This window comes from Bos indicus, chromosome 18 (genome assembly GCF_029378745.1).
Source record: "Bos indicus isolate NIAB-ARS_2022 breed Sahiwal x Tharparkar chromosome 18, NIAB-ARS_B.indTharparkar_mat_pri_1.0, whole genome shotgun sequence".
Lineage (NCBI taxonomy): Eukaryota > Metazoa > Chordata > Mammalia > Artiodactyla > Bovidae > Bos > Bos indicus.
Window position 1 is genome coordinate 66,040,693 of NC_091777.1, and position 18,096 is coordinate 66,058,788.

The 18,096-nt window shown below is 42.7% G+C and overlaps 1 protein-coding gene across 1 annotated transcript; it reads left to right on the forward strand.

Annotated features, from left to right (window-relative positions):
• The first annotated feature begins 2,257 nt into the window (after positions 1–2,257).
• LOC109572192 (zinc finger protein 211-like) lies at positions 2,258–16,784 on the forward strand. The gene is made up of 3 exons (XM_019978772.2): positions 2,258–2,517; positions 5,013–5,139; positions 13,044–16,784. Exons 1-3 carry the CDS (start codon positions 2,485–2,487, stop codon positions 14,666–14,668), a joined length of 1,785 nt encoding a protein of 594 aa, XP_019834331.2. The 5' UTR covers positions 2,258–2,484; the 3' UTR covers positions 14,669–16,784.
• The last annotated feature ends 1,312 nt before the right edge of the window (positions 16,785–18,096 follow it).

Below are 18,096 nucleotides of genomic sequence, written 5' to 3' on the forward strand. Positions count from 1 at the left end.
ATCCTATACACATCCTAATCCTGTCAGCAACCCTACTACCCTTTTGAAACTTTGTGGAAGAAAGAATACAAGACTGTTACTGCCTTGATCCTTACTACATATATCTGCCTGACTACATGCGTGCGTGCTCAATCACATCCGACTCTTTGTGACCTCATGGACTATAGCATGTTAGGCCCCTCTGTCCATGGATTTTCCAGTCAAGAATAGTGGAATGGGTTGCTATTTCCTTCTCCAGGGGATCTTCCCAACCCAGGGATTGAACCTGTGTCTCTTGCATCCCTTGCATTGGCAGGTGGATTCTTTACCACTGTGCCTCCTGGGAAGCCCATCTGGCTACATAACCTTTCTCTACTCACCAGGAAGCAGGGGTACACAGTTCTTTAAGTGCTAGGTACTGTGTTCCCCTTTTGCCTGGAAAAGTAATAAAGCCACTCTTTCTCCTCCATGAACTAAAAAGATGCACAATGTTGAGAGTCACACGTTAAACTTTATTTGGGGCAAAATGAGGACTGCAGCCTTGAAAACAGCGCTTCAAATAGCCCTGAGAGAATGCTCCAAAAAGGCAGTGGCAGAAGGTCAATATATAAGATTTTGGTGAAGGGTGAGTTCCATACAATCTGGCACTTAAGAAAGGTTTTCTGCTAGTCATGAGGAACTGACGTCACCATGAAGGGATTTAGTGTTTTTCTAGATATGAAGAGATGCTAGGATTGGGATCATGAAATCAGTTCCACAAAATATCCAGCTATCTAAAAGACCTGTTCCACCAGTTTCCCTGGAGCACAAAGTGCCTCACTGTCTACCCTGAATTCCCCTCGGGGGGTGTTGAAGCTGGGCCGTTAGAGCAGCACAGGGTCCAGTCTCTGCAGAGGCAGAAGGCAAATGCTTTTGTTGTTGCTGTTCAATCGCTGGCAAATGCTCTTGTGCATGCAAGCTAAGTCTCTACAGTCGTGTCTGATTCTTTGTGATCCTATGGACCGTAGTCTGCCAGACTTTTCTGTCCATGGGATTTTCTGGCCAAGAATACTTGAATGGGTTGCCATTTCCTCCTCTAGGGAATCTTTCTCACCCAGGGACCAAACGTTTGTCCCTTGCATCTCCTGCATTGGTCAGCAGGTTCTTTAACACTAGCACCACCAGTGAAGCCCACCAAATGCTCTTGCAAGTGCCAATTTGTAGCTGACACTGCCATAACTCAGTATTCCTGTTTGGCATTGGTGCCCAGAGCCAAGATTCTGACGACAACCTCAGGTCGACTGGCTAACATCTCCTCTATGCCTCTGTCCTCAGTGCTATTGCTTATCAGTTGTGACCTTGAAAAAGCCACTTCCCTCTCCCTCAAATTCCTCATCACCTCTTATAGACTTTTCTTCCACTGCACAGGTTTTCCAGAGTTTTTAAACACCTAACTTAGACTTTGTTCTTCCTCTACTCAAAACTCTCCTCCACTCCCATGGCCCTGAGAAAAAAAGTACAACCTCTCATCTGCCACTCCATGTGCAGCCTGGCCTCAAATGTGACTTGCAGAAGCAGGATGGACTCAGGATTCCAGATGTTCCTGCTGCAGTTCCATCTCCAAGCCTCACCCACACAGCACAGTGGTGCTCAGAAATAGGGACACCATTCCTGAAGGCCCCACTGTCCTGGACCAATGGTGCAAAATAAAGCAATGTGAGCAGGCGCCTCTCACTCGAGGCATTCATATTATGGTGCTGACACAGGCAGGGGAGAACCCTGAGCACGCAGCATTTACCTGTGGTGGGGGCGTCAGCTCAACTGCTGCCATCGGAGCCTCTGCAGGGACCCGAGGGTGACAGTAGGGCGACCAGGTCGGATTCCGCATGGTTATTCCCCGCCAATGGCGAAGTCTAAAACCTTGTGCAGTACGAACAAAACCTCCACTTCCGCCTTTGGCCCCTCACCTACCTCCCAACATCTCACTGCAGAGTTTCTGACCAGATCCACAGTTTCAACGCAATCAAATCTGTGCCTAACGACAAAAAGGCTACATGTTCTAATGGTTCCCCCTCTCCCTTAGGAAGGATGAATTCCTTCTCCAGCCCTAGAGGTCACTTCTCAGCTCTCCTGGCAATTCATGTTGGCTTTTTCTGCCCCAGTGTTTCAGGTGTGGACCATGCTTCCTTGAGGCCTTAGAACTACATTACCCAGAAGTGTTGCGCTACGGAGCAGTGACGTTTATCCAATGAAAATACAGAAAAGGAGCGTTTCCGGGGAGGGGCTTCAGGTGTCTTCCTGGCGGACATTTTGATTCCTCTCAAGTCTGTGGAGCCGGACGGAAGGTCTGAGCGTGCGGTGTTGGGAGGCCTGTTGCACGCCGAGAGAGCGCAAGGGGCGTCTTCGAAGGCACTGCATAGGGGACGGCGTAAGAGCTGGGGACACTGCCGCCTGCAGGGTGTGTCCGCGCCAAGTCCGACCTGACCAGTGGAGGGTCGCCGCACCCCTCTGTGGAAAGAAGCTCTGATGGCGGTGCCTGCCCTGAAGGACCCCGGTCAGGTAAGTGCAGTGAGTTCTGGGTCCTCCGCTGCCCGTTTCCCCACCAGAATGAGAACACCCCAGGTGAGCAGCTTCCTGCTCACGTTGTTTGTGGCCTTAAAAAACGTGCAACTCAGAAGTTGAGTTGTGTTTTATTCCGTGGGGATTTTTAGGATTTCCAGCCCAAGAAACATCTCAAGGAACCCTGGGAGGTGAAGGGAGAAACTGTTACAGGAAGGGGGACCCCCTCCAGGACCCGAAAGTGGGCTCTAACACTGGGAAGTGAATTGTTCGAGGAGACACTTGTGCTGGCAAAGCAAGAGATCTTATTGGGAAGGGGCTCTGGGTCGGACAGCAGTAGGGTAAGGGAACCCAGGAGAACTGCTCTGCCACGTGGGTTGCAGTCTGGAGTTTTATGGGGACGGGATTAGCTTTGGTTGTCTTTAGCCAATCTTTCTGACTCAAGAGTCCTTCCGGGTGGTGCACACCTTGTTCAGCCAAGATGGATGCCAGTGAGGATGATTCTGGAAGGTGTTGGGACACCTGGTGTCACTTTTTTACCTTTCTAGAACTCTCTGTGTTGGTGGTGGCTTATTAGTTCCAGTGTTCCTTACCAGGACCTCCTGTTGTAAAACAACGCATCCAAATAGTTACTATGGTACCTGGCCAGGGCAGGCGGTTTCAGTGTGCTTCCCCTAACAAAGCCAGCGTATATATAAGTTTTGCAACAAAGGGCAGGTGTTTGAACATCAATAGATTATTGTTAAGGAAAGTCAGATAACCCAAGTTAAGGAATTAAGCACTTTTCTGTGTATGGAAAGATGTGAGTCTGGGCTCACTGAAATCATTTCTGTCGTGGCAGTCTGAGCTGTAGTTGAAAAAGAATTTCCAGACATAAGGCATTTTAGACTAGAGCGAATTTATTGAGAACAAAGGGGAGAGGTAGAGAGGGGTGCTGCAAAGACAGAGGGCGGACTCCCTAACTGACCAGGGAGAGCCACCAGGAGACTGTTAGAACAGCGGGTGGCTCAAGGGCTTGCCGACTATTTTTATAGCCTCAAGGAAAAGAAAATTCCGGTGGAGAGGGGTGATGTTAGGTCAATAGTCAGGATTCTGTGTATTATGTCATATGGAGGCTGGAGCTGGCTGGTTAGGAACAGAATGAACATGACAATGGTTGCCCTGGAGCTTGGCTAATCATGGAGATATTGTCCTATCATCTCGATATAGGGCTCCACAACTCCTTTGATATGCACCTCGGCTATCTGGGGCCAGTATCCTGTGTTTTCATATCCTGAGTTTCTCGGGACTCAGCATAGGAGTGACTGTAGTCTGCTGGCTGCTAAATGGCAAGTATTCTCCTTCCTGAATTCCTAGGGCTCACTGGCTCACACTGGAGGGCTGCAATCGCTGATCGCTGTGGCATCTTTTTTGTTTACCTATATGGCAGGAAGTGTCCCATTTTTCACACTTTATCTCATGTGCCTGGCCCAACCGCAGTGAGGCCTTCAGGGGTGGTGTCCCTGTTTCTGACCACAGGTGTAATGTGGTGTGGGTGAGGCTTGGAGATGCAACTGAACCAGGAACATTGGGGAACCTGGAGTCCATCGTGTTTCTTCAAAAAACAAAGTTTGAGGCCAGGCTGCACGTGGAATGGCAGATGAGAGGTTGTACCTTTCTTCTCAGGGCACTGGGAACGCTGGAGAGTTTTGAGTAAAGGAAGCATATGATCTGTGGGCTTTTAAAAGTTCTCCAAAATAAATAAATAAATAAAAGCTCTCCAAGGCCTGTTCAGTGGAAGAAAAGTCTGTAGGGGTTGATGAGGACTTGAGCAATGGAAAGTATGGCTTCTCAGAGCTCACAGCTGATAAAAGGTAGTAGTGAGGATGAAGTCATACAGTAGATGTTAGCCAGTCAGCCTGAGGTTATCGGGCTATGGTACCAGGCAGCTGCCCTGGCAAGTCCTGAGTCCTTGGAGCACTGCCCTGGTCACTTTCCTCTGTGGTCTGCATGTTCCCACAGATTCCCACAGCTGCAGAAGAACATTTAGTAAATGGAGGTTGTCCCAGTCCCTTACTTGTTCACACTCTCACGCACACATTTTCTGTATTTGAGGAGGGTCTTGGGGCTCTTAACCTACCATTCTCCCAACATTTCGGTTTGGGGACCTTGGCAACCCTGTGCCTGGGGTAGTGAGTGCACACTGGTTCTATGGAGGAATTATGGAACATTGAAACCCATACCAGTATGTTGAAGTGCTTTGAGGTAAGGCTAAGCTGGTTAAGGTAAGTGGGGGTCTTTTTTTTCTGGTGGGAATAAACAACAGGGAAGAGCAGAATTTCAGCTTGAAATTAAATGCCTTTGTGTTCCAGAGGCAACAGGAAGTTCAGATCAGAGGAGGGAGTTTTTCTTCCCCAGGTATCAGGAGACTCCATCAGGTTGGACAGTAGAGGAGATGTGTGAGAAGATGGAAAGTGTGAGACTGTTCATGATTTTATTTGTCCCTGTTACACCAGAGCCATGTGACCTTTGAGGATGTGGCCGTGTACTTCTCCCAGGAAGAATGGTGTCTTCTTGATGAGGCTCAGATACAACTGTACCTTGATGTCATGTTGGAAAACTTTGCACTTGTATGCATGCTGGGTAAGGCCCCACTCCCTCCTCTATCCTCTTGAGCTAGGCTCTGCCTTTCTTCTTTTCCCCAGGGACAGCTCTGTCTTTCTTACATGTGGACCATGGTTACCATGTATCTGATATTTATTTTGCCTGTCTGTACAGAAGAGTGTTGTCACTGACATGGGCACTACTAAACAGATGGTGAGCTATTCTTCCCACAACCTTTTCCAAGGTTCCTACATGTATGTAGTTTTCCTACATACGTGCCTGCAGCTTTATTTTTTGTCTTTTGATGACTACCATCTAATGGATGTGTAGTGGTATATCTTTACCATTTCCATTGCATTTCCCTTATGGTGTGCTTATTGGCCATTTGTATATCTTTTTTTTTTTTTTTTGGTCCAAGCCATGTTGACTTCTGGGATCTTAGTTCTCCAACCAGGGATTGAACGTGGGCCTAATGGCTGTGAATATGTAGAGTCTTAACCACTCTACTGTCAGGGAATTCCTGTGTATATCTTTCAAAAATATCTATTCAGGTCCTTTTCCTATTTTTTTCATCAGATTGGTTTTTTTTTAGTTGTTGAGTTCTAGACTTCATCCATATATTCTGGATATTAATTCCTTGTTGTACTCTGTGGTTGCCTTTTTACTATGTTTATAGTTCCCTGTGATGTACAATAGGTCAGTTTTTTCCTTTTCCCCTAAACCTTTTTGAGGTATAATTGACAGATGACATTAAGTTAAAGGTATGAAACAAACAAACAAAATGTTCTTTTTTTTTTTTTAAAGTTCAGGATCTCATTTATTCTTTTGTTGCCTGGGCTTTTGTTGTCATAGACAAGAAATCATGCCCAAATCCAACAGTTTGAAGCTTTTGCCTTTTGTACATGTCTTGGTAGATTTATAACTAAATATCACTTTTTCTCTTTTTTTGTACTAATGTACATGGTATTTAGTTTTTAGCCTCAAATTTCAGTTTTTTGTGGGGCTGGTATGTAGGTCAGTGATTGGTTTTTATATTGTAACTTTGTATCCTGAAAACTTTGTTGTTTTTTAGTGAAAGAAGGCTTATTTAGAGAGATACACCCAGAATGTGGGCCATCTCAGAAGGCAAGAGTGGCCTGTAATTACTTTTTGTTCTAGGATATTTTTGGCAGGGTGTCTATATTTGGGGTTTCTAACATACCTGATCATGTCATTTGAGAGTGAAGACAATTTTCCTTCCTTCCCAATGAGTATATCTTTTCCTAATTAAAAAGCTTCTAAACAGCAAAAGAAACTATCAACAAAATCAAAGGGTAACCTACCTAATGGGAGAAAATATTTGCAAGCCATATATTTAAGGGGTAAATATTCCAAAATATAAGAACTTATATAACTGGATACCAATCAGTATGTATTTTAAGTATTGATAGGTGTTATGTTAACTGACTTTCAAATGTTAAACCAGTTTCAATTGCCCAGTTGGTCATGGTATATAATTCTTTTTATATAGTTTTTTAATCGATTTTTAAAAGTTGTTTAATTTTTTGTGTCTGTGTTCATGAGAGATATAATTCTATAGTTCTCTTTTAATGTTTTTGGTTTGGTATTAAAGCAATACTGGCCTCAAATAATGAGTTAGGAGCTGTTTCCTTTGTTTCTGTCTTCTGAAAGAGATCGTAGAGAATTGTATAATACATTCTCTCATTACATGTTTGGAAGAATTTTCTTTTTGGCCTCACTGCATAGCATGAAAAATCTTAAAAAAAAAAAAAAGAAAGAAAAATCTTAGGCCCTGACCAAGAATTGAATGCATGCCCCATGCAGTGGAAGCACAGAGCTTAACCATTGGAACCCCAGTGAGGCCCCCTGATTCATTTTCTTTAATTGACGCAGACCTGTTCAGATTATGTATTGTGTGGGTTTTGGTAGACTATCTTTCAGGGAATTGATCCCTTGCATCTAGGAGACGCAAGATGGAGAAGGAAATGGCAACCCACTCCAGTATTCTTGCCTGGAGAATCCCAGGGATGGGGGAGCCTAGTGGGCTGCAGTCGCACAGAGTCGGACACGACTGAAGCGACTTAGCAGCAGCTTAGCAGCATCTAGGTGATCAAATTCATGGGGTTAGAGATTACTCATATTTTTCATTATTATTCTTTTAATCTCCATGGTATCCGCAGTGATGTTTTATTTTGAATTTTTTGTTTGTGTTATTATTAATTTGTGTTCTCTGTTTTTATCCTCATGAGCCTGACTTGACTGCTGTGAACATAGGAGTCTATATCTTTTTGAATTAAAATTTTTGACTGGATATATGCCCAGGAGTTAAACTGCTGGATCATAATGGCAACATTACTTTTAACTTTTTGAGGAACATCTATACTGTTTTTCATAATGGCTGCCCAACAGCATTTGTTATTTGTAGACTTTTGTTTTTAATATGTGTGTATGTAAGTATTTATTTGGCTATTCTGGGTCTTAATTGGGACACCTGGGAGCTTTTAGGTGCTACATGCAAACTCTTATCTCGAGCTTGTGGAATCTTAATTCCCTGACCAGGGATAGGATCTGGGCCCCCTGCATTGGGAGCATGAAGTTTTCTTTTCTGTTTTTTTTTTTTTTTTTTGGTAAGCAAGGGAGCATGGAGTCTTAGCCATTGGACCACCAGGGAAGCCCCTGTAGACTTCTTAATAATGGCATTCTGCCTGGTGTGAGGTGGTACCTCATTGTAGTTTTGATTTGCATTTCTTTCTTTCATTTTTCTCTTTGCTTTTCAGTTTTGGAAGTTTCTACACATCAAGCACAGAGATGCTTTCCTCAGCTGTGTCCAGTGTATCAATAAGCACATCATATTCATTCTTCATGTCTGTTATAGTCTTTTTGACTTCTAGAATTTTGAGTTCTTTCTTTGAATTTCCATTTCTCAAACGTCCAACTCTTTGCGACCTTGTGGACTGCAGCGTGCCAGACTTCTTGTCCATCACAAACTCCCAACTCTACCAAACATTAATCAGCATATATATCATACTTGTTTCGTATTTCAAGTGTGATAATTACAACATCTTTGTGATAGCTGATTTTGGTTTTGAAGTTTCCTTTGTCTCTTCAGATTGCTTTTCACTATTTAGTATGCTGTGTAATTTTTTCTTGATAACTGGCATGATGTATGGAGTAAGAGGAACCACTATAAATAGGCCTTTATTCATGTGTTGGTAAGATGTGGAGAAGGGAAGCCTCCACAGTACTGGAAGGATTCATAGTATGTTTACTTATCAGTCTTTTAATGAGCTTGTGTGTCTGGACTATGAACTTCACAAGTTACTTTCAATTTATTTTCCTCCCATTAGGTGGGACAGCCATGTGTAGAGAGGGCTGGAGTTGAGCACTTATTAAGAAGAACAGAATGTTCTGGCTATTTTATTTGTCTGATCTTTATCATTTTCTTTTTCAGAATGCTTTGTCTATTTAATGTGTGTGGGTTTTTTTTTTTTGTAGTTCATCAAGTTGTAAAGATTATGATAAAATTTATTTTTTTAATATAAGCATTTATTGCTGTAAATGTTCTCCTTAGTACTGCCTTTGCTGCATCCTGTAGTTTTAGTATGTGGTGTTTTGTTTACATTGGTCTATTAAATATTCTCTGATTTCCCTTGTGATTATTTTCTTGAACCTATTTATTTCCAGAATTTTGTAGATATTTCAGTTTTCCATATGTTATGTTATGGATCTTCATTCTGTTGTGGTTAGAGAGGATAGTTGGTATAAACTTTATCTAATTAAATCTATTGTTCCTATCCAGAGTAGAGTATGGAAATTTCCAAATATTAAGGTAGAACTGTCTGTTTCTCCTCTTGATTGTCAGTTTTTGCTTCATGTATTTCAGTGATCTACTATTGAGTGCGTGACTATTTATACTTATTGCATCATCTTACATTGAATCTTCCCAAAATATATGTCCTTCGTAGTCTTTAGACTTAAAATCCTTATTGTTTGGTATGATTTATAGCTACTCCTGTGTGCTTTTTGTTACTATTTGCATGAAATATCTTTATCTACCTTTCAGTTTCAACTTGTGTTTTGTCGACAGCATACATTGTTGTTGTCGTCTTGGATTGTGCCACACAGCCTGTGAATTCTTCCTCCTGTGACCAGGGATTGAACCCATGCCCTCAGCAGTGAAACTGCTGAATCCTAACCACTGGACTGCCAGGGAGTTTCCTGGATGGTTTTTTTGAATCTATTCTGCCAGTCTGTGTTTTGCTCTGAGAGGTTAATCTATTCACTTTAGAGCAGTTATTGATGAGAGGTTATTTTTTTCATCTTGCTCTTTGTTTTCTATATACGCCTTGGAGCTTTGTCATTCCTTACTTTTTGTTATTTTCTCCTTTTGTATTTAGTTGATTTGGGGGGGCGGGTAGTGAAATATCTTAATTCCCTTTTCATTTCCTTTGTGTGCATAATAAAACTTTTTCTTTATTTTTTTGTATTTACCATGGGGATTACATATAATATCCTAAAGCTAGAGCATACTAATTTTAATTTATACCAGTTTACCATCAGTAACATTAAAAAAATTTCTGGGAATTCCCTAGTGGTCCAGTGGTTAGGACTCTGCAGTCTCACTGCCATGGGCCTGGGTTCAGTCCATGGTCTGGAACTAAAATACTGAGAGCTGTGCTGGCAGGCCAAAAAAATTTTTTTTCTGCTTCTATACAGCTTTATCTGTATCATTTTACTCATTAGTGTCTTTTCGGTTCAACCTGAAGGACTCCCTTTAGCATTTCTTGAACTTCCTCATCTTTTATTTACCTAGATATACTGATTTCTAATTTACCTAAATATGCTAATTTCTCCTTCATTTTTGAAAGAATCTTGGTTGGCAGGTTTTTTTCCTTCAGCCATCTGAACATATCAGCCCACTGTCTTCTGGTCTTCTCAGGTTTCCCATAAGAAATCTGCTAATGATATTGTTTGGGACCCCTTGTCTGTGATGAGTCACTTCTCTCACTGATTTCAAGATTCTCTGTTTCAGCAGTTTGATTATAATGTGCCATGATGTGGGTCTTCTCGTTTATTCTGCTTGAAGTTCATTTATGTTCTTGGATGTTTACATTCATATCTTGCCTCAAATCTGGGATGTTTTTCTGCATTGGATTTCTCTAGTGATTTTTTTTTTTCACTTCAGCAATTGTACTTTTCAGCTCCCAAATTTTTTTTTTTAATACTTACTATCAAAAAAAAAACAAAAACAAAAAAACAAAGCTAAACAACTTGCTGTATCTTTTATTGTTAGTTCCATTTTGTTGAGGCAGCTTTTAAAAATTTCTTTTGGTTCATTTGTTTACCAGTTTGAACATCTTTTTCAGACAAATCTTTTTCTAGTCACTATGGGCTCTACTGGTGGCCCAGACAGTAAAGAATCCACCTGCAATGTGGGAGACCTGGGTTCGATCCCTGGGTTGAAAAGATTCCCTGCAGGAGAGCGTGACAACCCACTCCAGTATTCTTGCCTGGAGAATCCCCATGGACATAGGGTTGCAAAGAGTTGGACATGAGTGAACAACTAAGTATGGTTACCATCTATTCTTTTTGTACCTTTTCATAAGGTACAGCAGCTGTTGATTGCTATTGTCCTTTCCTTCTTTGTATGCCTTGTGAGTTTTTGTTGTTGAAAACTGAACATTGGCATCTTATGGTTGTAACTCTGAAGATACTGTGCTTGCCATTAACCAGGGTTTGCGGGGCGGGGGGTTCTTGTTTTTGATGTTTTTAGAGTGTCTCTTTCCTGTATATTGACATGAGATGTAAGCTGACAGGCTTTTCAGTGTGCCTTTCCTTGGGGGTGCACCATGACTTAAATTCCACAATATAAGCGGTTGTCTTTTATGATTTTTTAAATTATTATTCATTTATTGTCTGTGCGGGGTCCTTGTTGATACATACTTTTCTCTAGTTGTTGTGAGCAGGGGCTATGCTCTAGTAGTGCATGGGCTTCTCATTGCTCTGGCTTCTTTTGTTGCAGAGCACGGGCTCAAGGGTACATGAGCTTCAGTAATTGTGGCACATGGGCTCAGTAGTTGTGGCTCCCAGGCTCTAGAGCACAGGCTCAGTAGTTGTGGCACGTGCACATAGTTGCTCCAAAACATGTGGGATCTTCCCAGACAGGAGGTTAAACCTGTGTCTCCTGCATTGACAGGCAGATTCTTCACCACTGAGTCACCAGGGAAGCCCAGTGTTTGCTTTTGATTGCCTTAGTCCTCAAATGTCTCACTCTTAAAAGGGAAAAGCAGAAAAATGAAGAGCAGGAGGTGAGATGCTGGCCCTTAAAATCTTCAGCCAGAGGGGGAGGAGATTTGTGTATCGGTGGTACCATTTACAGCAGTGGGTGTACACCTCTGTATTACTTACATACATTCAGGAACAGCAGTCAGACTATAGAGCACTGACATTTGGAGGACTAACTAGGTCCTTATTTTCCATGCTGGCTCATGAAAAGTATGTGCAGTCTGCTCTAGAAACATGTACATAGTAGCCTGCCATGGGACTTTGGGTTGGGGAATGGACAGCTCCAGAGGCTAAGAACTGAACTTGCCTAAAATAAATTTAACTTGGGAAACTGCAGATCTTCAATAGATTTGAGTTCCAAGAGCTACCATTGGATTCTGTCAGCACAGTTATTGTTAAGGCTAGGAGATGGAATCCTAACATTTTGTATCCATCTTCTGCACATCCTTTCACGTGGTTCCATCAGAGCTTCTTTTTGCAGTGTTTAAATATTGTCCCTTTTTGTGTGCTGAGTTCTTCTGGGCTGGTGTTGGCCACTCACCTGACCTGCTCTTCTATTAAGAGTTGTATCATTTGCCTTCCATGTAGTTGTTGAACTGAGAGTGGACAGTCCTTCATGATTCGCAGGATGGACATGACTCTGGTCTCAGCACAAAGCACTCTCAGGTAGTCTGGCCAAGTTGAATGGCAGCTGGGATAGCTTCATGTCAGGTGTGTGTTCAAGTCATTCCAGGAACCTATCATGTTTGACTAGTGCTTTTAGTGTGATTGCCAGTGGCCACAAGTCATTTCTATAGTCTTTTCTCCATTCTTGACACTAGCAACTTACACTTTGTTCTACTTCTCATTATTTATTTATCCATTTATTTTATTTTTGGTTGGATCTTCATTGCTTTGCAAGGGCTTTCTATAGTTGTGGCGAGTGGGGGCTACTCTTCGTTGTGGTATGTGGGCTTCTCATTGTGGTAGCTTCTCTCATTGCAGAGCATGGGCTCTAGGCCTACAAGCTTCAGTAGTTGTAGCACACAGACTCAGTAGCTGTGCATGGTATTGGTTGCTCCACAGCATGTGAAATCGTTGTAGACCCAGCCTCGAATCCATGTCCCCTCCATTGGCAGGTGGATTCTTACCCACTGTGGCACCAGGGAAGTCCTACTTCTCATTTTTATTCTGACTCCAGCCTGGGATTAATTCCCTACCACCTCTCTAAACTGTTTATTTCATTGGTCTTCACAGTGTTTTCTCCAGAGTATTTTCTGACACTGTTTATGTCCTGAAACACAGGAGGATCCCTTAATATTCCTTAAACACCAGGTACCTGTTCCAGTCAGATTTTCTGAGGCCTGGACATACAGTTCTGCAGAGAAAAGGTCACCAGCAGTTGTGGTCCAGGCAGAAGCTATCGATAAGAGTGAACTGTAGAAAAGGCGTTTCACCCTTGCTCCATACCCAGTCCTTGTGTCCTGTGTTTGCTGAGACCTCCTCTGTTCTGTAACCTTAAAGCCCTGTAACACAGAGCAGCTGCTTCCTCAGTCTGACCCTAACTCCACTTCCTGAACACAGTCTTGTGGACCTGTTCTTTCAAGTGTCAGATGTACAGTTTTAACGGTGGCATTTCCCTGTACTAAACTCAATATGGACTTCACTATTGTTTTCAGGTTCTTGGCCTGGAGTTGGGGATGAAGAGACACCTTTTGAACAGAGCAAATCTGCAGGAGTGTCACAGATTGGGGGTCCCAGGACAGATTCATCTGCTGAGAAGGTCCAGCCCTGTAAGATATGCATCCTGGTCTTGAGAAACATTTTGCACTTGACTGAAGAGCAGGGAACAAATAGTGGACAGAAAGCAAACACATGTGGGGCACATGGAAAACAGTTCTGTTTCACTGCAGACATTCAGCAGCACCAGAAGCAGCACACGAGAGAGACTCTTTTACAATATATTATGGGGAAACTCTCATTTTTGAAGAGCTGCACAATTCATGCATCAGGAAGTCTCTCCCCATACAATGAGATTGGGAAGGAATTCGTGGCCAACCTGGGAGTTCAGCCACAGGCCAAAAACACCAGGAATCAACAAAACAACAGTAAGGAGTGTGAAGTTGTTTTTCACAGTGGAAAAAGTCATCAGAGCTCGGGAGAAGGCAAGAAAGCTTCCAGCCGCACAGACATACTTGTTCAAGATGAGAGAATCCTCACTAGTGAACAGTCTTGTGAGTTCACAGGCGGCACTCACCAAAGTAACCATGTTCAGCACCAGAAAGGTCACGTTAGAGGAAGGTCTTCTGAGTGCACTGTATGTGGGAAATCCTTTGGCCAAAGAAAGTATCTCAGGATTCATAGGCGAATCCACACTGGAGAAAGGCCTTATCAGTGCAAGGAATGTGATAAATCTTTTATCTATAAGAACCGTTTCATTGGACATCAGAGAATTCATACCGGAGAAAGGCCATATGAATGCACTCAATGTGGAAAATGTTTTACCCATCAATCCTCTTTCTATGTACATCAAAGAATTCACACTGGAGAAAGGCCTTATAAGTGCAATGAATGTGGGAAATCTTTTATCAACAACTCCAATTTCCATAGACATCAGAGAATTCACAAAGGAGAAAGGCCTTATACCTGTAATGTATGTGGGAAATCTTTTATAACTCTGGCTGGCATCCGATATCATCAGAAAGTTCACAACAGGGAAGAGCTGTATAAAGGCAGTGACTATGGGACATCCTTTAATCAAATGCACCACCTCAGTTCCAGTAGGAAAATCCACACTGGAGAAAAGCCCTATGAGTGCAGTGAATGTGGGAAATCTTTTACTGCTAGCTCTAGCCTTTGGTATCATCAGAGAATTCACAGTGGAGAAAGGCCTCATGAGTGCAGTGAATGTGGGAAATCTTTCATTGTTAGGTTGAGCCTTCGCAATCATCAGAGAGTTCACACTGAAGAAAGGCCTTATAAGTGCAGTGAATGTGGAAAATGTTTTACTAGCAGTTCGAGCCTTCTTCGTCATCAGAGAGTTCACAATGGAGAAAGGCCTTATGAGTGCAGTGAATGTGGGAAATCTTTTACTGCTAGCTATGGCCTTCGGTATCACCAGAGAGTTCACAGTGGAGAAAAACCTTATGAGTGCAGTGAATGTGGGAAATCTTTTACTGCTAGCTCTAGCCTTCGGTATCACCAGAGAGTTCACAGTGGAGAAAAACCTTATGAGTGCAGTGAATGTGGGAAATCTTTTACTGCTAGCTATGGCCTTCAGTATCATCAAAGAGTTCACCATTGAGAAAAACTTTATGAGTGCAGTGAATGCAGGAAATCTTTTATTAATAAGTCCAGTCTTAATCATCAGAGAATTCACACTGGAGAAAGGCCTTTTGAGTGCAGTAAATGTGGGGAATCTTAATAGTAAGATCAGATCTATTTGGTTATCAGAGAGTTCACACTGGAGAAGGGGCCTCACGAATGCAGCTAATGAGGAGAGCACTAGCGTTGGAGTTGGGATAGTAACAGCGTGGGAGGACATAACTACAGTCACCAGGCAGCAAATGGACCATTTCTAGGGAGGGATTTGAGGCACAGAGGGTGTGTTTTCTCTCCCAGCAATGGACAGATATTTGGGATTCAGTATCAGGTTGCCTATTTTCAGGACAAGGGGAGTCTGGTCACTGTGATCCTCTTTCCCTTCCGACCCAGCTTTGGGAACTCAAAGAATACCTAATCCATCCTCTGTCCCTGCCCTGCTCCTCAAGAGTCTTGCTCATACACTGCACTCTGTGCTCAGTGGTCATGACTATCCACTGGAAAGCAGCATTCATGGTTTTCCTGTAAATGAATGATCCCGTTATCTACCTGGTAGTGCTCTGTTCCAGCACCTCCATGCCACAGCATTGCACTGGGTTTAGGGCAGCCAAGAGTGGAGAAGAGACTTGTATGATACTGTATGATATCTCTTATGTGCAACTTAAAAACAATACAAAAGAATACACATGCAAAACAGAAACAAGCAAAAAAAACCCTCAGGTTTAGGGGTTTAACTGGTGGCTCACTGATAAAGAACCTGCCTGCCAATGCAGGAGATGTGGGTTCAATCCTGGGTCAGGATGACCCTCTGGAGGAGGAAATGGCAACCCACTCCAGTATTCTTGCCTGGAGAATCCCATGGACAGGGGAGCCTGGCAGGCTACAGTCCATGGGGTCTCAAAGAGCTGGACATGACTTAGCAACTACACAGGTACAGAAAACAAACTAATAGTTATCAGAGGAGAGACAGAAGTGTGATGGGACAAATTATGTGTATGGGATTAAGAAATTAAAAACTCTTATTTATAAAACAGCAACAAACGTATCAGATAAAGAATTATAGTCATTGTATAATAACATTTGGTAGAGTATAATCTGTAAAATACTGAATCACTGTGCTGTACACCTGAAACTAATATAATATTGTAAATCTACTGCAATTAAAAAAAGGTGAATTTTCCACAGAATTGTTAAGATTGTATTTTCTGGATGGTACAAACCACCAGACGTTTAATAAAGGGAGTATCTATGAAAGTGATTTGTATTATTTATGAAAATGGTCAGTCAGGTGTGGCTACAAGAAAAAAGGAAAACAGTGATGCTCACAAATCCTGGAAACACATGGGAAAGTTATCAGGGTAGTCATGAGACAAGGCAGGAGTGGGGAGTGTTCAGAACACTGTCTGTGTTGCGGTTCTGTGGGAAAGGCCTGGCAGAGTGGGGTAAACAACTAGGATTGCTTGCTTTGAATAATTTTGGACTTCATGCTATAGGGGTGGCCTCTGGTTGCTTGGTGTTTGGTGCTGTGATGATGAAGAAAGAGAAACATTGCCTCCAGGGGTGTTCAGCCATGTGGAGGATGTGTGGCTCTTGATTGTTCAGTTTGCTTTTACACAGAAGCAGGACACATTTGAGTATCACATGAGAAGCTAGTATATTTTGCTATATGAGAATGAAATAGTCACTTGGCTGCTTAACCACATCTGCCATGTCACTTTGGCCATGACCTCTCTGGCCATTGATAAGGGCATGGGGACTAGAAGTAAAAATGCCAGTAAGGGCTTGCAGGCTTGTAGCTATTATGAGCCAGTGGCCTACCTGGATGAATTCCCTTCATTTCATAAGCATTCCTGAACAGGAGGTGTCTGGTGGGGGAGCAAAGCAGATCGTGTCCCTGTGGTGCAAACAAGCACATGGTAACAAATTGTATCTCTCGGTTTAATGTTTCTTTCCATTTTGCCAGGACATCCTACTAGATGATGAAGCATAATTAGGTTAATTACTGTAAACTTAAGTTTTTCTCTTAGCAATTGAAGGCAGGGATATACTTACCATTTTACCCCAGGATGTAGCAGAATTAACAATTAAAAAATTAATTTTTATTCTTTTAAAATAGGTGACTTATTGCACATGATAGTCACCTATTTTAAAAGAATAAAAATTAATTTTAAAAAGCAAAAAAAAAAAGTGATCCAAATGCCAAAATGAGAGAAAACTTAATAGATGTTTAACAAAAGTAGGAAAAGCATTTTTCTCTGGTGCAGAACACAAAGAACTTAGAGAAACAAGTGTCACTGCACAAAGGAGCTGGAAGCTGGGAAACATGAAGGAAGCTAGTAACACAGAGTCCATCAGTCACTGGCCTGGATTTACAATCATTGCAACAGAAAGAGTAGAAATGGAAGACAGAGTTAAAAGTCGAAGAAGCTCACCAGGACCAGGATGACGTGTGTGGCTCTGGCGTCATGGGAAGGTCTGGGGAAATTCTGTTGCTGTGAATGTGTTGGACCTGCTGCTTGTGCCTGTGAAGGACAGAGATCGTGTACCCACTAGTCCAGATCATGACACCCAAACAATAGCATCCAGTTAAGAAAATCCAAATCTGCATCTAATATCTGACAGAGTATCTGTCAGACATGACTGAGGAACTGTATCCAAAATTTTCTGAATGGAGCCCTCCAGAGAGCTCCATCACATGTACACGTGTACTGGTGGCATTACTGTAAATAAATTGTGCGATCTCCCATTGTTAACTTGTTCAGTCACCAAGTCATTTTCCACTCTTTGCCACCCCATGCCAGCTTCCTCTGTCCTCCACGTTCTCCCAGTTTGCTCAAATTCATATTCATTGAGTTGGTGATGCCATCTAACCATCTCATCCTCTGCACCCCCCATTCTCCTCTTGTCTTCAATCTTTCCCAGCATGAGGGTCTTTTCCAGTGAGTCAGCTCTTTGCATCAAATGGCCAAAGTATTGGAGCTTCAGCATCAGCCCTTCCAGTGAATATTCAGGGTTCATTTCCTTTAGGATTGACTGGTTTGATCTCTTTGCAGTCCAAAGGACTCCCCCAAGAGTCTTATGGTTGATCCCAAGTGTATGCCCAAGCAGCCAAGCATCAAGGAGAGGACTGCTGTCCTTCAGTACTGTGACCTTTGACAAGAGACTGAGGACCAAGGCCACCTCTTCCTGCAAGTGGGCAACACCAGAGCTTCAGGAACAGCTCTGTCATGTATCAAGGCCTTGCTGTCCCACTGAGTTTCCTGGGTGTTGTGTTGCTTTAGTAACCAAGGAAATAAGGTAACTGGATACAGAGTGTCACAGGCTCAGGTCCTGGCAAAGTCTTCCTTTACAAGAGGGTTGAGTAAGCATCCAGCAGTTGTTGCTCACATGGCATGTCATGACGTTGAAACA